The 23,513-nt window shown below is 46.7% G+C and overlaps 1 protein-coding gene across 2 annotated transcripts in view; it reads right to left on the bottom strand.

Annotated features, from left to right (window-relative positions):
• LOC135182289 (contactin-3-like) overlaps positions 1 to 23,513 on the bottom strand; it is a 163,999-nt gene that overhangs the window by 66,493 nt on the left and 73,993 nt on the right. For both annotated transcript variants that reach the window (XM_064156187.1, XM_064156188.1), the window contains exon 3: positions 11,988 to 12,083. In XM_064156187.1, coding sequence (XP_064012257.1) covers positions 11,988 to 12,083 — 96 coding nt within the window. The remainder of the gene's footprint in view (positions 1 to 11,987; positions 12,084 to 23,513) is intronic.

The raw sequence follows: 23,513 nt of genomic DNA, 5'->3' as shown, positions 1-23,513 counted from the left end.
GGCTCATGTTCAGGTGGGTATCAATCAGCACCCCCAGATCTCTCTCTGTCTGGCTGCTCTCCAGCCACTCTGACCCCAGCCTGTATCTCTGCATGGGGTTGTTGTGGCCAAAGTGCAGCACCCTGCACTTGGAGCTATTGAATGCCATCCCCTTGGACTCTGCCCATCTGTGCAGGTGGTCAAGGTCCCGCTGCAGAGCCCTTCTGCCCTCCAACCCAGCCACATCTGCCCCCAGCTTGGTGTCATCTGCAGTGCTCCTCTCCAGATGATGGATTAGTTTCTCTTCATCACGTTTCTGAACTAACTGTTTCAGACTAGCTGTGCTACTCTTAAGTGTCTGGGTTCTGATCACATCATTCCTACTCTGGAAGTATGCAGACTAGGAAGAAACTGTTTAAGGAAGCAGCATTTAAACACATCCCCATTAGCTCTATCCATTTCAAATGACAAATTGTTCTTTTAATCACCTCCCCAGAACTTTCCATTTAATTGCTCAGAGCATTTCCAACAACGCTGTTGTGCTTCCTCAATAGTTCAAAGTGTTTTAAATTGCTCCTTGCCTATAATAATTTTGAGGATGGAAAGATGATAGTTTAGTTTATTGCTCAACTAAAGCACATCTGATTTCTTCTGGATGTTAAATATTAAGGAGATAAGCTCAAGGAAACAAATGGAAATACCCAAGAGGAAATTTTCAAAGGAATGGGCTAATGTTTATAGGTGCAAGTTGTAATCAGTGACAAACTCCATTTGGTAGACTTGCACTCATTTAGGAGAAGGTACTTGGTAAACCCCTGTGAAAAACAAACATCACTTGCAGTAGTCTTGTTAAGAGTGTAATGATCAGCTGTGACTGTGTGCTGGGACCACAGCCATCTCCCTCCTGCCTCTTCCTAATCAATTATCCTGCTTCCAAAGAAAAGCTCAAATATTTTAGTGGAGGGGATAATAAATAGCTGGAGGAGAAAAAAACCCCACAGCAACAATTTAGGGATAAAAATAATCTTGAGAGGGGGCCAAATCCAGTTATTTCCTCCAATTTTCTTTTTCCCAAGGCATGCTTGAGACACCTGGGAGCAGCTAAGTGAAAAGACTCAGTCTGAACTTTTTTTCCTGCAATTTGGTTCTTCCTAATCTACCTTCCCCTTTTTCTTTCCATCACCCTTCTTTTGAACAAATGCTCCTCCACTGAGAGACATAGCTCCCTGTTGGAGGGTAGGAGAGCCCTGCAGAGGGACCTGGCCAGGCTGGATGGGTGGGCAGAGGCCAATGGGATGAGATTGAACAAGGCCAAGTGCAGGGTTCTGCACTTTGGCCACAACAACCCCAAGCAGTGCTACAGGCTGGGGACAGAGTGGCTGAGAGCAGCCAGGAAGAAAGGGACCTGGGGGTGCTGGTAGAGAGCAGCTGAAGATGAGCCAGCAGCATGCCCAGGTGGCCAAGAGAGCCAATGGCATCCTGGCCTGCATCAGGAACAGTGTGGCCAGCAGGACAAGTGAGGTTATTCTTCCCTTTACTCAAAACTGCTCAGGTCACACCTTGAGTGCTGTGTCCCAGTCCGGGCCCCTCAATTCAAGAGAGATGTTGAGGTACTGGAAGGTGTCCAGAGAAGGGTTGGTGAAGGGCCTGGAACACAAACCCTGTGAGGAGAGGCTGAGGGAGCTGGGGGTGTGCTGCCTGCAGAAGAGGAGGCTCAGGACAGAGCTCATTGCTGTCTACAACTCCCTGAAGGGAGGTTGTAGCCAGGTGGGGTTGGTCTCTTCTCCCAAGCAACCAGCAACAGAACAAGGGGACACAGTCTCAAGTTGTGCCAGGGGAGGTCTAGGCTGGATGTTAGGAGGAAGTTCTTCACACAGAGAGTGATTGGCATTGGAATGGGCTGCCCAGGGAGGTGGTGGAGTCACCATCCCTGGAGGTGTTGAAGCAAAGCCTGGCTGAGGCACTTAGTGCCATGGTCTGGTTGACTGGCTAGGGCTGGGTGCTAGGTTGGACTGGATGAGCTTGGAGCTCTCTTCCAACCTGGTTGATTCTATGAGTGTAAAACATTCTCGTCCCATATTGCCGCCTCCGAAGTTCATTCAGGTTCAGGAAAGCAGGCCAACAAGAGCAGCTATCAGCAATGAAGTGCACATCCCATAGACTTTTGAGATCTTCTGGAGTGCCCACATATATTTTGCTGATGAAACTTCTGCATTATTCCCACAAAAATCTGGTTCAGAATCATAGAATCAGCCAGGTTAGAAGAGACCTCCAAGATCATCCAGTCCAACCTAGCACCCAGCCCTGGCCAGTCAACTAGACCTTGGCACCAACTGCCTCATCCAGGCTTTTCTTGAAGACCTCAAGGGATGGTGCCTCCACCACCTCCCTGGGCAGCCCATTCCAATGCCAATCACTCTCTCTGCCAACAACTTCCTCCTAACATCCAGCCTGTTCTTCGCTAAGCACAACTTGAGACTGTGTCTCCTTGTTCTGTTCCTGGTTGCCTGGGAGAAGAGCCCAACCCCCCACCTGGCTACAGCCTCCCTTCAGGTAGTTGTAGACAGCAATGAGGTTACCCCTCATAATGCACACATAAGGCAGAGCGTTTAAAAACCTGAAGTTTACTCCTTGTTCTCTCACCCTACTCCTGTAAGTAAACAGCAGCTAGCAGCTCTTCAGTGGAAATCAAATGCTCTGCAACCAGCAGGAGCTGACCCAATCTTATGCAAAAGTCCTCCTTAGGCAACAGGTGAAATTGCATCTCTCACTGCACAGACTACAGGTTCTGACATGCTCTCACCTCCCACTGAGAAAAACAATAATCTGGCCTTACAATTTTGGCAGTTAAGGATTTTGTTTTCTGATTTGCACACTTGGGAATGTTACTTGCAAAACACAGAAACAGAACTGATTGAAGGCTGGAATTTTTTCCTTACAGAAAATGACAAAAAGCTGCAATATTCCCATAATCATTTTGCTATTCAAGATGGATTGCAAAATTTACTAGAACTAATATTAGTGTTTCCAGGCTTTATGCTCTCCTGACTGCCTGGCTGTAAAGCTATATCCTTCCTGATCTACAGATATGCTCTTAAAGCAAGACTGACAGAAGGGGCAGAAGAACAAATGCTCATTCATAACTTCAGGGTCACAGATTCAGACTGGGATGTGCATAGTGAAACATGAAGTGAACAAAAGAGATCTGTAGGAATCACAGAGCCACAGAATGATAGGGATTCACAGGATCACAGGATGTTAGGAGTTGGAAGGGATCCAGAGGGATAATCTAGTCCAAACCCCCTGCCACAGCAGAACCACACAATCTAGCTCAGGGCACACAGGAACACATCCAGACAGGCCTTGAAAGGCTCCAGAGGAGGAGACTCCACAACCTCTCTGGGCAGCCTGTTCCAGTGCTCTGGGACCCTTACAGTCAAGAAGTTCACCCTTGTATTGAGGTGGAAACTCCTGTGCTGCAGCTTCCATCCATTGCTCCTTGTCCTATCCCAGGGAGCAGTGAGCAGAGCCTGTGCCTCCAACTCCTGACCCCCAGCCCTCAGATATTGATAAACATTGATTCAATCCCCTCTCAGTCTTCTCTTCTCCAGACTAAGCAGCCCCAGGTCCCTCAGCCTCTCCTTATCAGGAAGTGTTCCAGTCCCCTAATCATCCTCATAGCCCTCCAATGGACCCTCTCCATTAGATCCTTGTCCCTCTTAAACTGGAGAATCCAAAATTGAATGTAGAAGGGACCTCTGGAGATCACAGAATCAAGCAGGTTGGAAGAGAGCTCCAAGCTCATCCAGTCCAACCTAGCTCCCAGCCCCAGCCAGTCAACCAGACCATGGCACTAAGTGCCTCAGCCAGTCTTATCTTGAACACCTCCAGGGATGGTGACTCCACCACCTCCCTGGGCAGCCCATTCCAATGCCAATCACTCTCTCCGACAACAACTTCCTAACAACATCCAGCCTAGACCTCCCCTGGCACAACTTGAGACTGTGTCCCCTTCTTCTGTTGCTGGTTGCCTGGCAGAAGAGACCAACCCCACCTGGCTACAGCCTCCCTTCAGGGAGTTGTAGACAGCAATGAGGTCACCCCTGAGCCTCCTCTTCTCCAGGCTAAACACTCCCAGCTCCCTCAGCCTCTCCTCACAGGGCTGTGCTCCAGGCCTCTCACCAGCTTCGTTGCCCTTCTCTGGACACCTTCCAGCACCTCAACATCTCTCTTGAATTGAGGAGCCCAGAACTGGACACAGCACTCAAGGTGTGGTCTGACCAGTGCTGAGTACAGGGGCAGAAGAACCTCCCTTGTCCTGCTGGCCACACTGTTCCTGATACCAGCCAGTATGCTATTGGCTCTCTTGGCCACCTGGGCACACTGCTGGCTCAGCTACTCTCTACCAGTACGCCCAGGTCCCTTTCTTCCTGGCTGCTCTCAGCCATTCTGTCCCCACCCTGTAGAGTTGCTTGGGGCTGTTGTGGCCAAAGTGCAGAACCCTGCACTTGGCCTTGTTCAATCTCATCCCCTTGGCCTCTGCCCACCCATCCTGCCTGTCCAGGTCCATCAATACTCCAGATGTGGTCTCACTAGGTCAGAGCACAGGGCAAGAAGAACCTCCCTTGACCTGCACACTCTTTTTAATGCATGCCAACATCCCACCAGCCTTCCTGGGCACGAGAAGGCACACTGCTGGAACTGGGAGTCATACCACACTTGTTCAATCTGCCCTTTCCCAAACTGGAATAATCCATCTTTTGCTAGAAGTTTCTTAGGCCAATTATACAGCTCCATGGCAGCTTAAAATGAGGTACTGTAAGCAGCTGCAGACATTGCACTAATAAATAAGCTTATAGCAGCATCGGTCTGATTTCCTTCAGCCTGGAATACAGGTTTGTCACAAAAGGCCTTTCAAAAGACAGCATTTGATGAAGTAGAGAGCAACAAGAGTGTCTCTGAAGCATTGTCTTATTATTGGTGGTGAAAATAATGCTCTGACAGATAGAAATCATCGAGAAATCCAACTGTGAATGTGTGTTATTGTCCCTCATATGGACAAATGTAAGCGTCTCTGGGGCACCATTTGATTTCAGACTGCCAGCTGAAATTTGTGCAGATGATGATGACAATGACACCAGCAGGGCCACAGCAAAATATCTTTTTAAATAAAAATACCATTTCTCTTTGGCAGATTGAGAAGAGCTGGAGAACACTGTGGAAGCATTTATAAGGCCATTGCTTTTACAATATTCCACATACTGTTCTCCTTAGAATGCATCTCTGTGCAAAAACCTCCTAACGTGCCTGCTGCAAGTATGATTTATTCCTCATGCCCAAGGAAGTGTCATCCACAATATGTAACAAAAGCAGAAAGAGGTACAAAAATCAGGATGCTTTCCACCTCCCGAAGACACACTGAGGAGAGGCAGAAAAGAAACCAAATTCTGGAGTTCCATCAGTTTGATTTTGCTTTGTTTTTAGGGTATGAAATAATTCCAAAGCCAAACAAGTGAAATCAATGCACTGAAAAAAAAAACAACCAACCCAGCAGGTTGATATTCAACAGCTGCAGAAAAGAAATAATCAAAGCATCAAAATATTCCTGGCATATGAGATACTTTCCATCCCATGTTATTCATGAAGGCACAGTCCTGCTAGAACTTGCAGGCCTCCAAATGGCAATACAAGAGGCAGGAGGAAAAATCTGCAAGTCTAAACAGTCATTTGCAAGAGACATGACATTATTCACTGAATGATCTGTCACTGCAAACAGTCAGCAATAAATTGGGATCTATTTTTTCATCATCTAATATCATTCCACATCAGCATGTCACAACTTTAAAACAATGTGCTGGAAGCTAAACTGATCCCTTCTCTATCAAATATGGTCTTATTTATTGATTAATAGTCTGCATTTTGTCATAGTAAGACAGAGGACATATTCTTGCTGCTTTAGAGATGTAGTAATATTTTTGCCATGCTGCATGAAGCAGGAACACATCTAACATGAGGCTAAACATGAATATATGACAAATGGAACTTCCTTGCCTTTTCCAAGTAGCAGCTTGTCAGCTCCACAATGTTCTTGCCATTTACTGAAGTTTGTGTGGGTTATGCTCATATTCCACACAGTAACAAGGTGACAGGGACTGTATCACAGAACTAGCAGGGTTGGAAGGGACCTCAAAGATATCCATCATAGAATCATTATAGAATCAAGCAGGTTGGAAGAGACCTCCAAAGATCATCCAGCCCAACCTAGCACCCAGCCCTGGCCAGTCAAATAGACTATGGCTCTAAGTGCCTCATCGAGGCTTTGCTTGAACACCTCCAGGCACAGCAACTCCACCACCTCCCTGGGCAGCCCATTCCAATGCCAATCACTCTCTCTGCCAACAACTTCCTCCTAATATCCAGCCTGTACTTCCCTCAGCACAACTTGAGACTGTGTCCCCTTGTTCTGTTGCTGGTTGCCTGGGAGAAGAGCCCAACCCCACCTGGCTACAGCCTCCCTCCAGTTCCAACCCCCCTGCCACCAACAGAAAGCTAATGCCTCATATTTCCAAGCAAGCCTGAATGTGAAATATCTGAATAACCATCAAACAACAGTAACCACCAAACAACCATTCACCTACTACCACTCAAAAGCACCTTTTTCTCTGTGTATACAGCAACTCTGAAACCACCACAACAGAAAAGGACTATGCTTCATTGCTTTCTCCTCTCCCAAAGAGCAGAACATACCTCACAAATCCAAAATCGATGTCAGATTAGTAAATCTGACTGCACTAAACAAATATCAATCACAGTACCTAACAAACAGAAATGGCTGAGGACAAGCCACATGATAATCAAGCTATAGACCCAGTATTAAGAGTAGGTAAAACCCTAAAGGAACTTGTGGATGTCCTTTCCTTGGGACTTTGTTGCTCCTTAGATACCAATTTTGGAACAAAGTCAGTAGCAGAGAAAACTCATTTTTAGCTCTCCATATGCCTAGGCTTTTCCATTCTTGGCAGAATGGGAAGAAATTAGCCTTGCATGAATGTGTTTTAACCAGCTGCATCTAAGTGTGTCCAATATTAAGTTCTGTGTGGTGAGATGTTTGTTACATCGACGGCTCTTTAAACCCAGTGGAGAGACACAACAGCAACAGAGTCGAAACAGCTGCAGAGAGTTCAGCAGAATTTACTGGCTGTAACAGTTGAAAAAGAGGGCAGGAGATCTCCATAAATCATTTGGAGACATCACTTTGTCTTTTGAGTCTGTGGGTGAGATGATGTAGTGGTTTGTGGAGAACGCAGGGTATGTTAGCAGGTGCCCTTGTAACAGAGTCAGAATTTCAGGCAGAAGCATGGTTGTGCAGAACGATGACAGATGACCATCTTAACTACCCAACCCCCACTGCTCAATCACAGCACCTCTTAGAGTGTCAAGCATAAAAGCCTAATTAGTAAAACATTTGGGGGGAAGTCATTGTAGAACGCCTTAGGTTGGAAGGGACTGCAGAGTTCATCTACTCCAACCTCCTCACCATGGGCAGGCATGCCTCCCAGATAGACTTGGCTGCTCAAGGACACATCCAACCTGGACTACAGTGTAGCCAGCAGGACAAGGTTATTCTTCCCCTGTGCTCAACACTGGTCAGGCCACACCTTGAGTGCTGTGTCCAGTTCTGGGCCCCTCAATTCAAGAGAGATGTTGAGGTGCTGGAAGGTGTCCAGAGAAGGGCAACAAAGCTGGTGAGGGGCCTGGAACATAAACCCTATGAGGAGAGGCTGAGGGAGCTGGGGGTGTTTAGCCAGGAGAAGAGGAGGCTCAGGGGTGACCTCATTGCTGTCTACAACTACCTGAAGGGACATTGTAGCCAGGTGGGGGGTGGCTTCTTCTCCCAGACAACCAGCAGTAGAACAAGGGGACACAGCCTCAAGTTGTGCCAAGGGATGGATGTTAGGAGGAAGTTGTTGGCAGAGAGTGATTGGCATTGGAATGGGCTGCCCAGGGAGGTGGTGGAGGTCTTCAAGAGAAGCCTGGATGAGGCACTTAGTGCCATGGTCTTGTTGACTGGCTAGGGCTGGGGGATGGGTTGGACTGGATGATCTTGGAGTCTCTTCCAACCTGGTTGATTCTACGATTCTACAACTTGAACACCTCCCAGGAAGAGGCATCCACAACCTCCCTGGGCAACCCATTCCAGAGTCTCACTACCCTTGTGCTGAAGAACTTCCTTCTAAGATGCAGTCTAAACCTATTCTCCCTGCAGCTCATTAAAACCATTCCTCCTAGTCTTGTCTCTAGAAACCCTTATGAAAAGTCCCTGTCCAGCCTTCTCGTAGGATCCCTCAGAATCATAGAATCACAGAATCAATCAGGTTGGAAGAGACTCCAAGATCATCCAGTCCAACCTAGCACCCAGCCCTGTCCAATCAACCAGACCATGGCACCAAGTGCCCCATCCAGGCTTTTCTTGAACACCTCTAGGGACCGCGACTCCACCACCTCCCTGGGCAGCCCATTCCAATGCCAATCACTCTCTCTGCCAACAACTTCCTCCTAACATCCAGCCTATGCCTCTCCCAGCACAACTTTGACTGTGTCCCCTTGTTTTGGTATTGGAAGGCAATTCTAAGGTTCCCCCAGAGTATTCTCCAGGCTGAAGAACCCCAGCTCCCTCAGCCTATCCTGACAGCAGAGGTGATCCAGCCTCCACACATCCATGGAATCTCCCATTCAGCACATCTCAAACAACACTGCTATTAAAAGGGAATGCCCCAGAAGGGGGAATAGGGTAAATCTAAAGAAAACATTGGTGTGGTTTGTGAGATAGGTTGTGTTTAGTGACAGAAACACAAAACTTCTCTGAGCACTCTCAACTGGAAATGCTGATCCCCCTCTTCCTCCTCCCATACACCAACATCCATCACAGAGAGAAAGCTAAACTACAAACTCAGCACATGAGCTCATGTTTATGAAGTTAAATGGAGTTCCATTGTTGGCTTAAATGGTGGATGTCCATATCCTGATGGAATTGGAACTCCAGACTTAGAAAGGCCAAAATTGCCTGAATAATTTGCTCCCCATTGAAAGGGGATATTCATATTACTCGTGTGAAAGATAAGCAAAGCAAAAAAAGATGCCAAATTGTAGAAGGGAAGCAATTTCCCTTTTTCCATACTATAAACTGGGATGAACTTTGGTTTCTATTGTAACTGGAATGCTGCATGTGGAGGAATAATCATAATTTAATCAAGTCTCTTCCTGAAGACTCTTTGCAGAGAATGTAAGAACTGAGTGCAATTAAACCAGCAAGACCTCAGGAACTGCACAACATGACAGAACACAAAAGAGTAGCATTTGAGGGGGCTAAAGGGGAAGACAAAACGTTGGAGAAGGTTTTCAGAATCAGCACTATCAGAAATAATTTGATAGCTCAGTGCCACAGAATCAAAGAAAAAATAAACCCACCAGATCAGTGATCTGGAAAGGGCTGAACAGCCCTCAGGCCGTGTCAGCTGTTCCTAAACCAGCCCTGCTCTTCCTCTTTCTGCTTAATGGGTGGAGATTTTATCCAAGACTTTCCAACCTGCATCCAACCACAGTAACTCTAGAGGCACTGTATGCTTAATACCACCACTTTGGTGAGGAAGGGTATTTTTCCACCTTGCTCCATGTCTCCCCAAAACTTTAAATGATCAATCCTCCAGCTATCAGATACATCTGCCCAGGGAGGTGGTGGAGGCACCATCCCTGGGGGTCTTCAAGAAAAGACTGGATGAGGCACTTAGTGCCATGGTCTAGTTGATTGGTTAGGGCTGGGTGCTAGGTTGGACTGGATGATCTTGGAGGTCTCTTCCAACCTGGTTGATTTTATGATGATTCTATGATGATCCAAGGACTTTACCTAATTCTGGTATCAGTTCTCAAGTCCATTTGATAATTCAGGCAGCCCTCAGCTTTCCTTTTTCTTTCCTTTTCTGCATGAACACCACAATTAGTGTGGGGAGTGTCAATCATATCCCATCTGCTGACTGCAAAAAGAAATTCTCACCTCTTCCATGTGTTGATTTCAACCACTGTGCTCAGCAACATGAGCTTGCTTGGTCTCACCTCCTGCTTAACACCTCACACTTAAACATTGCAAAAGCCAGGCAGAGCTGGAATCACTTTGGCGACCACCTCTGGGTGTGCTGCCATGCAAGGGATGTGAGTGCAAGAAGGGCTGGGGCAGTGCAGACCTTGGACTGCATGTAGAAACAAAATGTAATCATTCTAATTCTTACAGATGGCTGGGAGAATGACCCATTTTCTCAGCAGATGAAAAGACAAAGCTGTTGTAGGGCTATAAAAACGATTTAAGGGGGTGTATCAGTTTAGAGAGAGAAAAAATTCTGCAAGCTCAGACAGTTGTAAAATTGCCACTTTATGGCTGTGTCTGCTTGGACTCTGGCAAATTTAAGGATACTTCTATTATTGTTCTGAATGTTTAGTTTACATTACCTTGTCTTTGCAAGCAAGTATTTGACATCACAGCCCTTCAGTAATGAGACTCCATATCAATTACAGAGAACCCTTCTACTATCACATACTGCTTGAGGCTCAGTAGCCATTAGTCACAGATTTGAGATGCAGAATGAATGATAACATGGGTGAATGAATGATAGCAGGCTGAACATGAGCCAGCAGTGTGCTCAGCTGGCCAGGAGAGCCCATGGCATCCTGGCCTGCATCAGGAACAGTGTGGCCAGTAGGACAAGGGAGGTTACGCTTCCCTTGTACTCAGCACTAGCCAGGCTACACCAGGAGTACTGTGTCCAGTTTTGGGCTACTCAATTCAAGAGAGATGTTGAGGTACTGGAACATGTTCAGAGAAGGGCAACGAAGCTGGTGAGGGGCCTGGAGCACAGCCCTGTGAGGAGAGGCTGAGGGAGCTGGGGGTGTGCAGCCTGCAGAAGAGGAGGCTCAGGGCAGAGCTCATTGCTGTCTACAACTCCCTGAAGGGAGGCTGTAGCCAGGTGAGGTTGGGCTCTGCTGCCAGGCACCCAGCAAGAGAACAAGGGGACATAGTCTCAAGTTGTGCCAGGGGAGGTCTAGGCTGGATGTTAGGAGGAAGTTGTTGGCAGAGAGTGATTGGCATTGGAATGGGCTGCCCAGGGAGGTGGTGGAGTTGCTATCCCTGGAGGTGTTCCAGAAAAGCCTGGATGAGGCACTTAGTGCCATGGTCTCAATGACTGGCTGGGGTTGGGTGCTAGGTTGGACTGGATGATCTTGGAGGTCTCTTCCAACCTGGTTGATTCTATGTACGAAGAACTTTCAATCCACCAAGAGACCATACAGTCAGTTTTCTCACCCCACTCCAGACAGCAGTGTTTTCAATGGTTACTACACTATCAAATGGCTTGAGTGCAAGAAAGTAGGTAGATACTGGAATAATTAAAGACAACAATCTGCTCCCTGTAATTATCCAGTCAGACAGAAAATCAGGTTCATAAGGGTTGGCAATTGTGAAACTGGGCAGAATTTAACTCCAGCAGATAATTAATGACTGGAACTATCAAAAAAATCAGACCTGTTAAGCAGACAGAAATCACTAGGAGCTAGAAAGGCTTTTCAAGATAAAAGCAAATCCTCCTAAGTACTTCTCTCTACCTCTTCCTCTCTAGGAGGAAGTTCTTCACAGAGAGAGTGATTTCCCATTGGAATGAGTTACCCAGGGAGGTGGTGGAGTCACCATCCCTGGAGGTCTTCAAGAAAAGACTGGATGAGGCACTTAGTGCCATGGTCTGGTTGACTGGACAGGGCTGGGTGCTAGGTTGGACTGGATGATCTTGGAGGTCTCTTCCAACCTGGTTGATTCTATGATTCTATACCTCTTTTGGTTTTGTTTTCTCCCTCTGTGTATTTATCCCAAAACTAGATTTCATTGCTCTCTATTGCATTTGCAGGAGATATTGCAGTTTGCAGTCACTCAGCTCTGGCTAAAGCCTGGAGCTGGGAAGCTCTCTTACCTCCTGCCCGAGGGGGTGGTCCGCAGAGCAGCACAACTCCCTGCCCCTCTCGCACCGACACCGCGCTTCTCATTTTCGTCCTGGCGTTCTCAAGCTCTGTTTTTGAGAGAAAGGGAGGCAGGTATTAGCAAGCACAAAAGACTAAACACACAGGGATTTCCAGTTCTCAGAGCCTGCCATCAGATCTCTTAGGAGGCACCAAAGTTCTGTGATTTCAGTCAGTTGGTTGCAGGAGACATGGATGCTCAGAATGAGGCAGGATGACAGAATCAGGACTGAACTAATTTGCAAGAACAATTAAGCAAATTCTGTGATGAATTTTTGTTCTTCTTCTAGGCTTCTGCTACCCTAATTTTGACAACCAGAAAGGAACTGTAAGTGTTAACTTAAAAATAGGTCTTTAAGCCACTGTTACTTCTGAAACGAAGGTTCTGATGGTAATAACATCAGGATCCTACCGAGCTCCTCCAACCAACTGTAAAATGAGACTAGGAGCAAAGCTAATCAGAAAACAGATATAAATCTTTTCAAACAGAAAGGAAACTCCTCAACCATCTTCCTCTGGCAGAATCCCTTGTAACATCTCTAAGCTGTGCTGAAGACAAGCACTTTGCACCTCAGTGTATTGACCCAGCTCTCTGCTCTGCCTGGCCTCAGGTCTTCTGGGATCTTTTTAAGCTGTGTGAGAGAGGAAACAAATGCTACTGAGCCTCCACAAATGAAAAATCGCAGAGCAGCAGTATTTTATCATACATTTAAATTAACTTTCCTTCTTAAGTGGTGACTCAAGATCCAGGAAAGTATGGCCTCATTAAATCCTTGAATTGAGCTGGATGTAACATTCGATACAAGCTGAGATTGAGGATCTATACAAAGAGAAGTTCTTCCATTAAAAAGCCACCTATTTTTCCATAATAAACCCAAGCAATTAAAAAAAACCCTTTACATTTCTTAAAACCCTTTACATTTCTTTCTAACCTTGTACAGGACACCAAAGCAGAGTCTTTAAAACAGGACTGACTTTATAACCAAGTGTAACAGCAGTAGTAAGTTAGAATCATAGAATCAGTCAAGGTTGGAAGGGACCACAAGGATCATCTAGTTCCAAGCCCCCTGCCATGCCCAGGGACACCCTACCCTAGAGCAGGCTGCCCACAGCCTCATCCAGCCTGGCCTTAAACACCTCCAGGGATGGGGCCTCAACCACCTCCCTGGGCAACCCATTCCAGCCTCTCACCACTCTCATGCTCAACAACTTCCTCCTCACATCCACTCTGAACCTACCCAGCTTTACTCCATTCTCCCCAGTCCTGTTTCTCCCTCAGAGCCTAAAAAGTCCCTCCCCAGTATTTTGTAGGCCCCCTTCAGATCCTGGAAGGCCACAAGAAGGTCACCTGGGAGCCTCCTCTTCTCCAGCCTGCACAACCCCAACTCTTTCAGTCTGTGCTCACAGCAGAGCTGCTGCAGCCCTCTGAGCATCCTCCTGGCCCTCCTCTGGACACTCTCCAGCATCTCCACATCCCTCTTGTAATAGGGGCTCCAGAACTGGATGCAGTACTCCAGATGGGGTCTCAGCAGAGTGGAGTAGAGAGGGAGAATCACCTCCCTTGCTCTGCTGGCCACACTTCTGATGCAGCCCAGGCTGTGGTTGGCTTCCTGGGCTGCAAGTGCAAACTGATGGCTCCTGCTGAGCTTCTCATCTACCAGCACCCCCAAGTCCCTCTCCTCAGGGCTGCTCTCCAGCCACTCACTGTCCAGCCTGGATTTGTGCTTGGGATTGCCCTGACCCAGATGCAGGACCTTGCACTTGGTCTTGTTGAACCTCCTGAGGTTGGCTTGTGCCCACCTCTGCAGCCTGTCAGGGTCTCTCTGGATGGCATCCCTGCCCTCCAGCCTGTTGACCAACAGTAGCTAATTCTCCAAATATGTATTTTTACTCTTGAAGAGCATCAGCTGCTGCAGTGAGAACAGTGAGCAAGATGAGCATTGCAGTGCTTCATTTTACAAAAACACATGCAATGCCAGAGCATTCCTTGTCACTGCCCAGAAAGCTCATAGGAGAGATTCTTTAAAAGGGGCTGTTTGCAGCTTTCCAACTGTGAGTTAATTTCTGTGCAGGCATAACTCAGTGCCTGCCTTTCTGTGCACAAAGTTTGGATCCTTTCCCTGCACGTGTTGTGGAGGTCACGTACAACCCAAAGCAAGCTGACTTCACTGGGAGGGGGAGGGTGCAGAGGGAACTGAAGCATCTCTCTTACAAGGAGAGGCTGAGCTTGCTAGGGCTGTTTGGCCTGGAGAAGAGCAGACTAAGAGGAGATCTCTTCAACGCTCAGCAAGAGCTACAGGCTGCGCCTGGGCTCTTTTCAGTGGTGCCCAGTAAGGGCCAAGAGAAAGTGGGCACAAACTGGAACACAGGAAGTGGCACTGCAACCTAAAGAAAAACTTCTTCACTGGGAGGGTACTGAAGTCCTAGAGCAGGCTGTCCAGAGATGTTCTTCTCTGGAGAGCTTTGAAATCCACCATGATCCCAGGCAAGCTGAGCTAGGTGATCCTGCCCTGGCAGAGGGTTGGACTACCTGATCTCCAGAAGTCCCTTCTAACACCTGCTGTTGTGTGATGATTCTGGGAGAATAACATGCCCTGCAATTCATTTCAGACCTTCTAAACATCCTCCTCTTCCCTCTCTAGCAAAGCAGATTCATGAGCAACCCCCAACACAATTCTCCCGAGTCATGAAAGCAAGAAGCAAGAGCTGACAGGACCCCAAAGGACACAGATCATTCTATATTAGCACGAAACATCTTCATCCATGATATTGATGAGGAGACAGAGTGTCTGTACAGCAAGTTTGCTGATGATACCAACCTAGGAGGCTTGGCTGATACAGCTGCAGGCTGTGCTGCCATCCAGCAAGACCTGGACAGACTGAGAGCTGGGCACAGAGGAACCAAATCAGGTTCAACAAGGACAAGTGCAGAGTCCTGCACATGGGGAGGAATAATAAACTGCACCAGGACAGGCTGGGAGGTGACTGCTGGAGAGCAGCCCTGTGGAGAGGGACCTGGGAGTGCTGGTGGAGAACATCCATGGGACAGCAATGTGCCCTTGTGGCCAAGAGGGATCCTGGAGTGCATTAAGAAGAGTGTGTCCAGCAGATCAAGGGAGGTTCTCCTCCCCCTCTACTCTGCCCTGGTGAGACCTCATCTTAAGTACTGCTTTCAGTTTTGGGCTCCCCAGTGTAAGAGGGACAGGGATCTAATGGAGAGGGTCCAGTGGAGAGTTATGAGGATGGTTAGGGGACTGGAACACTGCCTGATAAGGAGAGGCTGAGGGACCTGGGGCTGCTTAGTCTGGAGAAGAGAAGACTGAGAGGGGATTTAATCAATGTTCATAACTATCTGAGGGCTGGGGGTCAGGAGGGGGGGGACAGGCTCTGCTCACTGCTCCCTGGGATAGGACAAGGAGCAATGGATGGAAGCTGCAGCACAGGAGGTTGCAGCTCAACACAAGGGGGAACCTCTTTACTGTAAGGGTCCCACAGCACTGGCACAGGCTGCCCAGAGAGGTTGTGGAGTCTCTTTCTCTGGAGCCTTTCAAGGCCTGTCTGGATGTGCTCCTGTGTGACCTAAGCTAGATTGTATGCTCCTGCTCTGGCAGAGGGGAGTCAGACTTGATGATCTCACTGGGTCCCATCCAACCCCTGCCATGCTGTGAAAGCAGGCAAACCCTTTGAATTTTAAAGTTTACTCCCCCAAAAAAATCCCAACACCTTCATTTTACACAGAAAACGAATGCAGACAAACCCCTGCCCCCTCCTGCAAAACAGCCACCGCAAGGCATAGATACAGTGAGAGAGCTTCTGCAATTGGAGTGAAAGGGTTCATTGCTGTTTTCTAAGGACATGTGCTCATTTGTTGCAACCCTTCAGACACTTGGTTGTCTCTACCTGCATTGGAAAGATGGGGTTGGGCTGAGAGCACCATGGGAAGGGACATGACCTGGGGGACATGCCAAGGCACCTAGAAGGGCACATCCTCCTTATCCTGCTGGTACCCAGCAGGGACCCACTGCAGCTCTGCGGTTCAATCTGTTGCAGTATGGCACTGCAGAAGTTATTACTCACTGATTGCAGATGAAGGCTGCTCTCACAGGGGAATAGTTTTTTGGGAATCAAGAAGCAATGCAGAATCCATCAAAAAATGAAGAGTATGAACCACACTACAATGAAAGAATAATTTTTCACTAATTAGCAGGAAGCTCTCCATCCTACCTTCCAGAGCAGTTTAAGTACCAGACTAATCACACAGCTGCAGAAATATCATCAGTTAAGTAATTTATATGCCTGTATATTCTCTTTACTCATTGTCTGGTGCCACTTTGAATGTAATTAAAAATTACCATGAAAAATATTAATAGAGTGTTCTATGAGAAATATACAGTGAAATCTGAACCTCTGACCTTGGAAAGTGCTCCTCACTTACACAGGAGATGCTGCTCTCAGTTGCAGGCTTTTCTGTAGCAGCACTGATGAGGCTGCATGCACCTCAAATATTGGATTTTGGAGCCCTCACTCCAGGAAGGACATTGAGATGCTGGAGTAGGTCCAGGGAAGGGAAATGAAGCTGGTGAAGAATCTAGAGCACAAGTGTTGTGAGGAGCAGCTGAGGGAAGAGATTGAAGCTTGAGGAGGACAAATTTAAAGTGGATACTAAATAGAGATTGCTTAGTCAGGGTGGTGAGGCACTGGCACAGGTTGCCCAGGGAGGTTGTGGATGCCCCCTCCCTGGAGGTGTCCAAGGCCAGGTTGGATGAGGCCTTGAGCACCCTGGGCTAATGGAAGGTGTCCCTGTCCACGGCAGGGTGACTGGAATCAGATGATCTTTAAGATTCCTTCTGACCCAAACCATTCTATGAATCTATAACTAGCCCTCTTCACCTGGAGAAAAAGAGGCTCAGGGGAGTCCTGAATCACAGAATCAACCAGGTTGGAAGAGACCTCCAAGATCATCCAGGCCAACCTAGAACCCAGCCCTAGCCAATCAATTAGACCATGGCACTAAGTGCCTCATCCAGGCTTTGCTTGAACACCTCCAGGGACAGCAACTCCACCTCCCTGGGCAGCCCATTCCAATGCCAATCACTCTCTCTGCCAACAACTTCCTTCTAACATCCAGCCGATGCCTCTCCCAGCACAACTTGAGACTGTGTCTCCTTGTTCTGCTGCTGGTTGCCTGGCAGAAGAGCCCAACCCCACCTGGCTACAACCTCCCTTCAGGTAGCTGTACACAGCAATGAGATCACCGTTGGGGTCTCCTTTCTCACATTAAGTGACAAGAGGAGAGCAAATGACCTCAAGCTGCACCAAAGGAGGTTTAGAGATTGAATATTAGGAAAAATATTTCTCACTGAAAGAGTAGTGAAGCCCTGGGAGAGGCTGCTGAGGAAAGTGGTGGGATCACTGTCAGTGGAAGGGTGCAAACAATGCCTGGATGTTACACTTAGGGACATAGTGCGGCGGTGGACTTGACTGCACTGAGTTCAGGCTGGACCTGATGATATTGAAGGTCTTCTCCAACATAACGATTCTGAGTCTTGAAGGTCAAAATCAGTCCTGGATGGTGAAGTAACAGGACAGAAGGTTTTGGCTTTCTGTTTGTTTGGTATTTTAAAGGTGTAGGGTTTTTGCTATTCAATAAAGCCAGTACCCTAACTGCAGGATCGCTGGGGAGTAGTGCTGCATCATCTCACTAAATTTGCTATTACATGAAATCACTGAGAAGGAACATTAAGTTCTCTGAAAACTGACAGAGTAAATAAAACTCTGTGCAAGGTGGGTAAATAATAGAGAACAGTGTTTATTTTCACAGATCAATTTGAAATCAGAGGCTCTTATCTATTAAGATATTTCAGCAGGATAAAAACGTAACTGAAAACAGAAGATGAAGGTAAGAACAGGCCAGAAGATGGGTTTGAGAAGCACAGAGAAGATGGGTTTGAGAATAGGATTTGCTATTCAGCACAATGGGGTAACAATAGCCCAGTGTTTGCTCGAGAGGAAAAAAGGCAAAGCCAATTTTTCCTGCATTTTATCTCTTCATCTGTGAGTTGCCTTATTCAGATTTTAACCATGTTCTCTTCCTCCTTCAAATGGTCACCAAAATGAAATGTTTTCACTGGGTTGGCTTGCATATTTCTCCTTACTTGTGTTTATTATGCCCTGATTCTATCTTCTTTCAGATGAAATCCTACCATGAGAGGAGTGTTGTGGAGGCAGGGAATGAATGTGGCCAAGTCAGGAAATACATAAAAATACAGTTATTTTATTTTCCTGAACCCCATCCCCAAAACTATAGACAAAAATTAATTTAGTTTAATTAGCAGACTCAGTTTGATCAACAATATCTTACAAAGGATACTATTGATAAATTTGGCTATTTAGGAAGTCAGGATATGGAAAAGGCTAAGCCATAAACACAGCTTTACCCCACTATCAGTAGGGCTGAGCAGAAGACCAAGGGAAAAGCTTACTCCTGGATGTGAGCTAGGCACTAGGCAAAGATCCCTGCTGGATTCTTTCTGCAGGAGCAGCCTGTGACGTTACTGGCGATACCTGATAATAGAGATCTGTGCCACAGAAGTCTGAGACGAGTCACAGAGCTGCCAAACTCAGAAGTGCCTCCAGCACTTCTTCCCGAGTGGGATGGTCACGGGACAATGCTGCCCTCACAACAGGAGAGGAGAACCAACATTGCTATAGTCCCCCCATCCAGGAAGCAGACAGCAGGTAGCTACTTGGTAGGGCCTGAGAGAGGGCAGTCCAGGTGGTGCCGGCTCTCTCTTTCAGGCTCGTTAAGCCTGTCAGCTTACACAAAAGAGTGCCAAGTGGGGGAGCTGTCCAAAGCAGAGACAGTCCAGTCATGGAAGGAGCTTGTCCTTCTAAGTGCCAGAGGACTCTCTCTGCAGGAACTACCAAGGCAGCAAGAACTCCCTGTTTATACTTTCTCCTAGACAAAGTGTCCATTTACCATTTTCTAGGCGCAAAAACACAGCCAAGCACCAGCCCCATTTCAGCACAGGCATCTGCAAGGGTCACCCCATGTGCTGGAAGGACCCTTGGCTACGCCCTTTCAAGCTTGAAGAGCAGGTAGAGGGGAAACAGGTTTTTTGCACCTTTCCTCTCCCATTCAGGGTGAGAGGAATTTGGGGTACCCAGGAGAAGTAGGAAACAGGCAACTTCATTAACTTTACCAAGAAATATCTCTAATCTCAGTAAAAACACCACCAAAAATCTGACTGCACAAGGAAAAACAACCCCAAAAATCCAATCTACACCCAATCTAGACCTGTGTAATTTGCAAATGAAAATGTTTTTATTGCCTGTTTATAGCTTGCTGCACGGAAGAAAGTTTAAAATTAGCAATTGAGATTTTTTTCTGGCTCCTGAAACAGCAGATTTTTCCCCTTCCCCTGCTAATACACATATTTGCCTTATTGCATTAGCACCAAGTACATAAAGTTACATCAACTGAAATACACATGCCACTGCAATAAAATGGAGCAAGAAAATGTAATTCAGCTTTATTGAAAAGCCTTTTATTCTACTGGAAAAGGAGAACAAAAACGTGTCCTTGCACACACAAACAGCAAGGATATGAAAACTGCACATTCCATTGGGTTCTCTCCTTCCATTTCATAAGTTAAGTTTCAAGTTCAAAGCACATTGCTGGGAAATTTTCACCATCTTTTCACTCAAATAAGATATTTAAAATATCAACTAATTTATTTCCAGATTGCCCTCTGCAACTACCTAAAAGGAGGTTGTAGTGAGGCTGAAGCTGGTCTCTTCTCCTGTCCTAACGATGGGACAAGAGGAAATGGCCTCAAGTTGCTACAGGGGAGGTTTAGGTTGGATGTGGGGAGGAGGTTGTTTCCAGAGAGAGTGATCAGATAGTAGGCCAGGCTGCCCAAGGAGGTGGAGTTACCATCCCTGGAGATGTTTAAAAGAAGAGTGGATGTGATGCTTGCGGCTACAGTCTAGTGATGAAGGATGCTGGGATGAAGGTTGGATTGGATGATCCTGATGGTCCTTTCCAACCATAGCGATTCATAGTGATTAGACGTGCTGAGGGATTTGGTTTAGTTAAGGACTTTCCAGTATGAAACTAACAATTGGACTTGATGAGCTTGAAGGTCTTTTCCAATGTAAGAAATCCTGTGACTGAATGACCTTCCCTGCCTGACCCCAGGGTTTCTTTTTCAATATTATTATGTTGCTTTTGTTTTGACTGCCAGAAATTTTCCCTGTGGTTTACAGAGAAGTTCCATTTGTGAATAGAAGTAGGTTCTAATTTGAATTAAGAAGAATCCTTTCCAAAGTTGCTCCTGGCATTTCAGAAAAGGGTTTTGATTGCATTATAATTTGGGCATTGCTTCATCATATTTAACCACTGGAATGGACCACCCAGGAGATGGAGGAGTCACCATCCCTGGAGGTCTTTAAGAAGAGATTAGATGTGGCATTTGGTGGCATGGCTTAGCTGATGTCACGATGTTAGTTTACAGGCTGGACTTGATATCTCAGAGGTCTTTTCCAGACTCAATGATTCTGTGATAGATTTCAAACCACGGAGTGAAAGCAACATCAGCATTCTGTAATCTTGACTAATCAAGGGAAGTAAGTAACCAAACCATGAAAAGTAAAAGCTCTGTCTTTTCAAAGTAGAGATGTAACATCTGAATGCCAGGTGATGACAAAAACAGACATGTTTGGATGGCAAAGCTGCTCCAAACACATTAGCTTGTGACAGAGAGGAGTTGTATCTCATTTTGCCAGAAAACATGGGTGATGTTTTGCCCTTAGTCACACATCTGTACACAAAACGATCAGAATGAGTACATTCTCCTGTACTCAACACTGGTCAGGCCACACCTTGAGTATTGTTTCCAGTTCTGGGCTCCTCAATTCAAGAGAGATGTTGAGGTGCTGGAAGGTGTCCAGAGAAGGGCCACAAAACTGGTGAGGGGTCTGGATCACAGCCCTGTGAGGAGAGGCTGAGGGAGCTGGGGGTGTGCAGCCTGCAGAAGAGGAGGCTAAGGGGTGAACTTATTGCTGGCTACGACTCCCTGAAGGGAGGTTGTAACCAGATGGGGTTGGGCTCTTCTGCCAGGCAAGCAGCAACAGAACAAGGGGACACAGTCTCAAGTTGTGCCAGGGGAGGTCTAGGCTGGATGTTAGAAGGGAGTTGTTGCCAGAGAGAGTGATTGGCATTGGAATGGGCTGCCCAGGGAGTCACCGTCCCTGAAGGTGTTCCAGGAAAGACTGAGTGAGGCACTTAGTGCCATGGTCTGGTTGACTGGCTAGGGCTGGGTGCTAGGTTGGACTGGATGATCTTGGAGGTCTCTTCCAACCTGCTTGATTCTATCATTCTATGAAAAGACTAGGAGCTGGCATAATTGCTAGCAGTCCCTATTAGTTTTCACTTATTTGAAGGAACACAATCTCTCCTTGGAGTTGGCAGCCTACTGAATTCTGCTCCTCTCCAAGTCCAATACTATCCAAGCATCTCATTCCATTTATATCACTTGATATTCCTTGTCAGCACATGTTTATTTTCAATTCTACCATGTTTTGCTAACTGCAGAACAAGAGTCCATGCTCTATGAACATAATTGTCCCTTAAGAGCCACAAAAATGTTTGTCTCATTACTTCATTAAGCTCATTATTATTATTCAAAGCAGCAGAACTTGTTAAATGTAGTCTACGTGTAAAATCTGCACTGTTATGATGTTCAAGTACCTAAATGAATCAGACAACCAAATCTTAAATTGTTTTCTTGAATAGGTAATTCTGAAGTGGGGACTCTGATGTCAGCACCTCAGGAAGTACTAATTCACAACCTGCTTAGACTGGTTGAAGTCACATGGTGAAAAAAAGTCAAAGATCAGTGTCTTAGCTCTTTGATACTGCAGCATGGTCACAGAATCAACCAGGTTGGAAAAGACCTCCAAGATCATCCAGTCCAACCTATCACCTAACCCTTCTAATTAACTAAACCATGGCACCATGTGCCTCATCCAGCCTTCTCTTAAACACCTTCAAGGATGGTGACTGCCAATCACTTTCTGTGAAGAATTTCTTCCTGATGTCCAGCCTAAACCTGCCCTGACACAGATTGAGGCTACCTCTTGTTCTGTCACTGGGTGTCTGAGAGAAGAGACCAACACTCACCTGGCTACAACCTCCTTTACGGTAGAGAACAACGAGATCTGCCCTGAGCCTCCTCTTCTCCAGGCTGCACGCCCCCAGCACCCTCAGCCTCTCCTCACAAGGCTGTGCTCCAGCCCCCTCCCCAGCCTTGGTGCCCTTCTCTGAACACATTCAAGCACCTCAACATCTTTCTTAAGTTAAGGGGCTCAGAACTGGACACAGTACTCAAGGTGTGGCCTATGCAGCACTGAGCACAGGGGCAGAAGGACCTCCCTGGTCCTGCTGGTCACATTATTCCCAATACAAGCCAGGAACTAATTGATTTAGTAGGTACATCAGATAATGAGGCTATAACAAATTCTAGGAGAAGAAGAAGACAAATTTATTTGTCTGTTTTTTTCTAAATAAGCCAAAACCCACAGAAAAGCTCTTCACCATCACATAAAATCATTTATGTGCACAAGGAAACCATCTTCCCCACCAGTCCAGATCCCAAAGCTTGCTGTACCCTGGAGGTGTTCAAGAAAAGACTGGATAAGGCACTCGGTGCCGTGGTCTAGTTGACTGGATAGGGCTGAATGTTAGGTTGGACTGGATGATCTTGGAGGTCTCTTCCAACCTGGTTGATTCTATGATTCTGTTACTTCTGTACAAAGGCACTTCCTTAACCATCTTCTTTAGACAAAGACCAGAAAGCAAGTGTAAGCTTGGCATAGTTTCAAGTCTCTGTGATTCTGTGGTTACTTAGAATTTTAGGAGTTGGAAGAGATCTCAAGAGATGAAGTCCAACCCTCTGTTAAAGCAGGGTTACCTAGGGAAGATCACAAAGGAACACATCCAGGTGGGTTTTGAACTCTCTCTGGGCAGCCAATTCCAGGGTTCTGCCACCCTCACAGCAAAGAAAAGTCTCCTCACAGTGAGGTGGAACCTCCTGGTCTCTTCTAACCTGGTTGATTCTATTCTATTCTAACTCACAACCCAAAGCACTGCTCAGAGAACCTGGAGTTTTCATTCTGAAATGACAGTTCTGGCTCTGGCTCACATTACATTAGTCTCATCTCATTAGTCCATCCATTTCTCACACCCATAGAGATATTGCTAATAAAGTGTAGCAAACTTCTGCATGGTACAGGCAGGTGAGGGAAGAGACCCTGCAGGTTGCTCCCCTTGCATGAAAAGCAGAACATTTAATGAGCAAATCATGCAGGGATGAACAGGCTGTGGGAATCAGCTGCAAAGAACAGCACCAAACAACAGCACTAAAAACTGACTTACAAAACTCTCAAACTCTTCACTTCCCCTTTGGCCGCTTGGGGAT

This window comes from Pogoniulus pusillus, chromosome 16 (genome assembly GCF_015220805.1).
Source record: "Pogoniulus pusillus isolate bPogPus1 chromosome 16, bPogPus1.pri, whole genome shotgun sequence".
In the NCBI taxonomy this organism is placed as follows: domain Eukaryota; kingdom Metazoa; phylum Chordata; class Aves; order Piciformes; family Lybiidae; genus Pogoniulus; species Pogoniulus pusillus.
The sequence above is the reverse complement of the archived record's forward strand: the minus strand, read 5'-3'. Positions and strand labels throughout refer to the sequence as shown.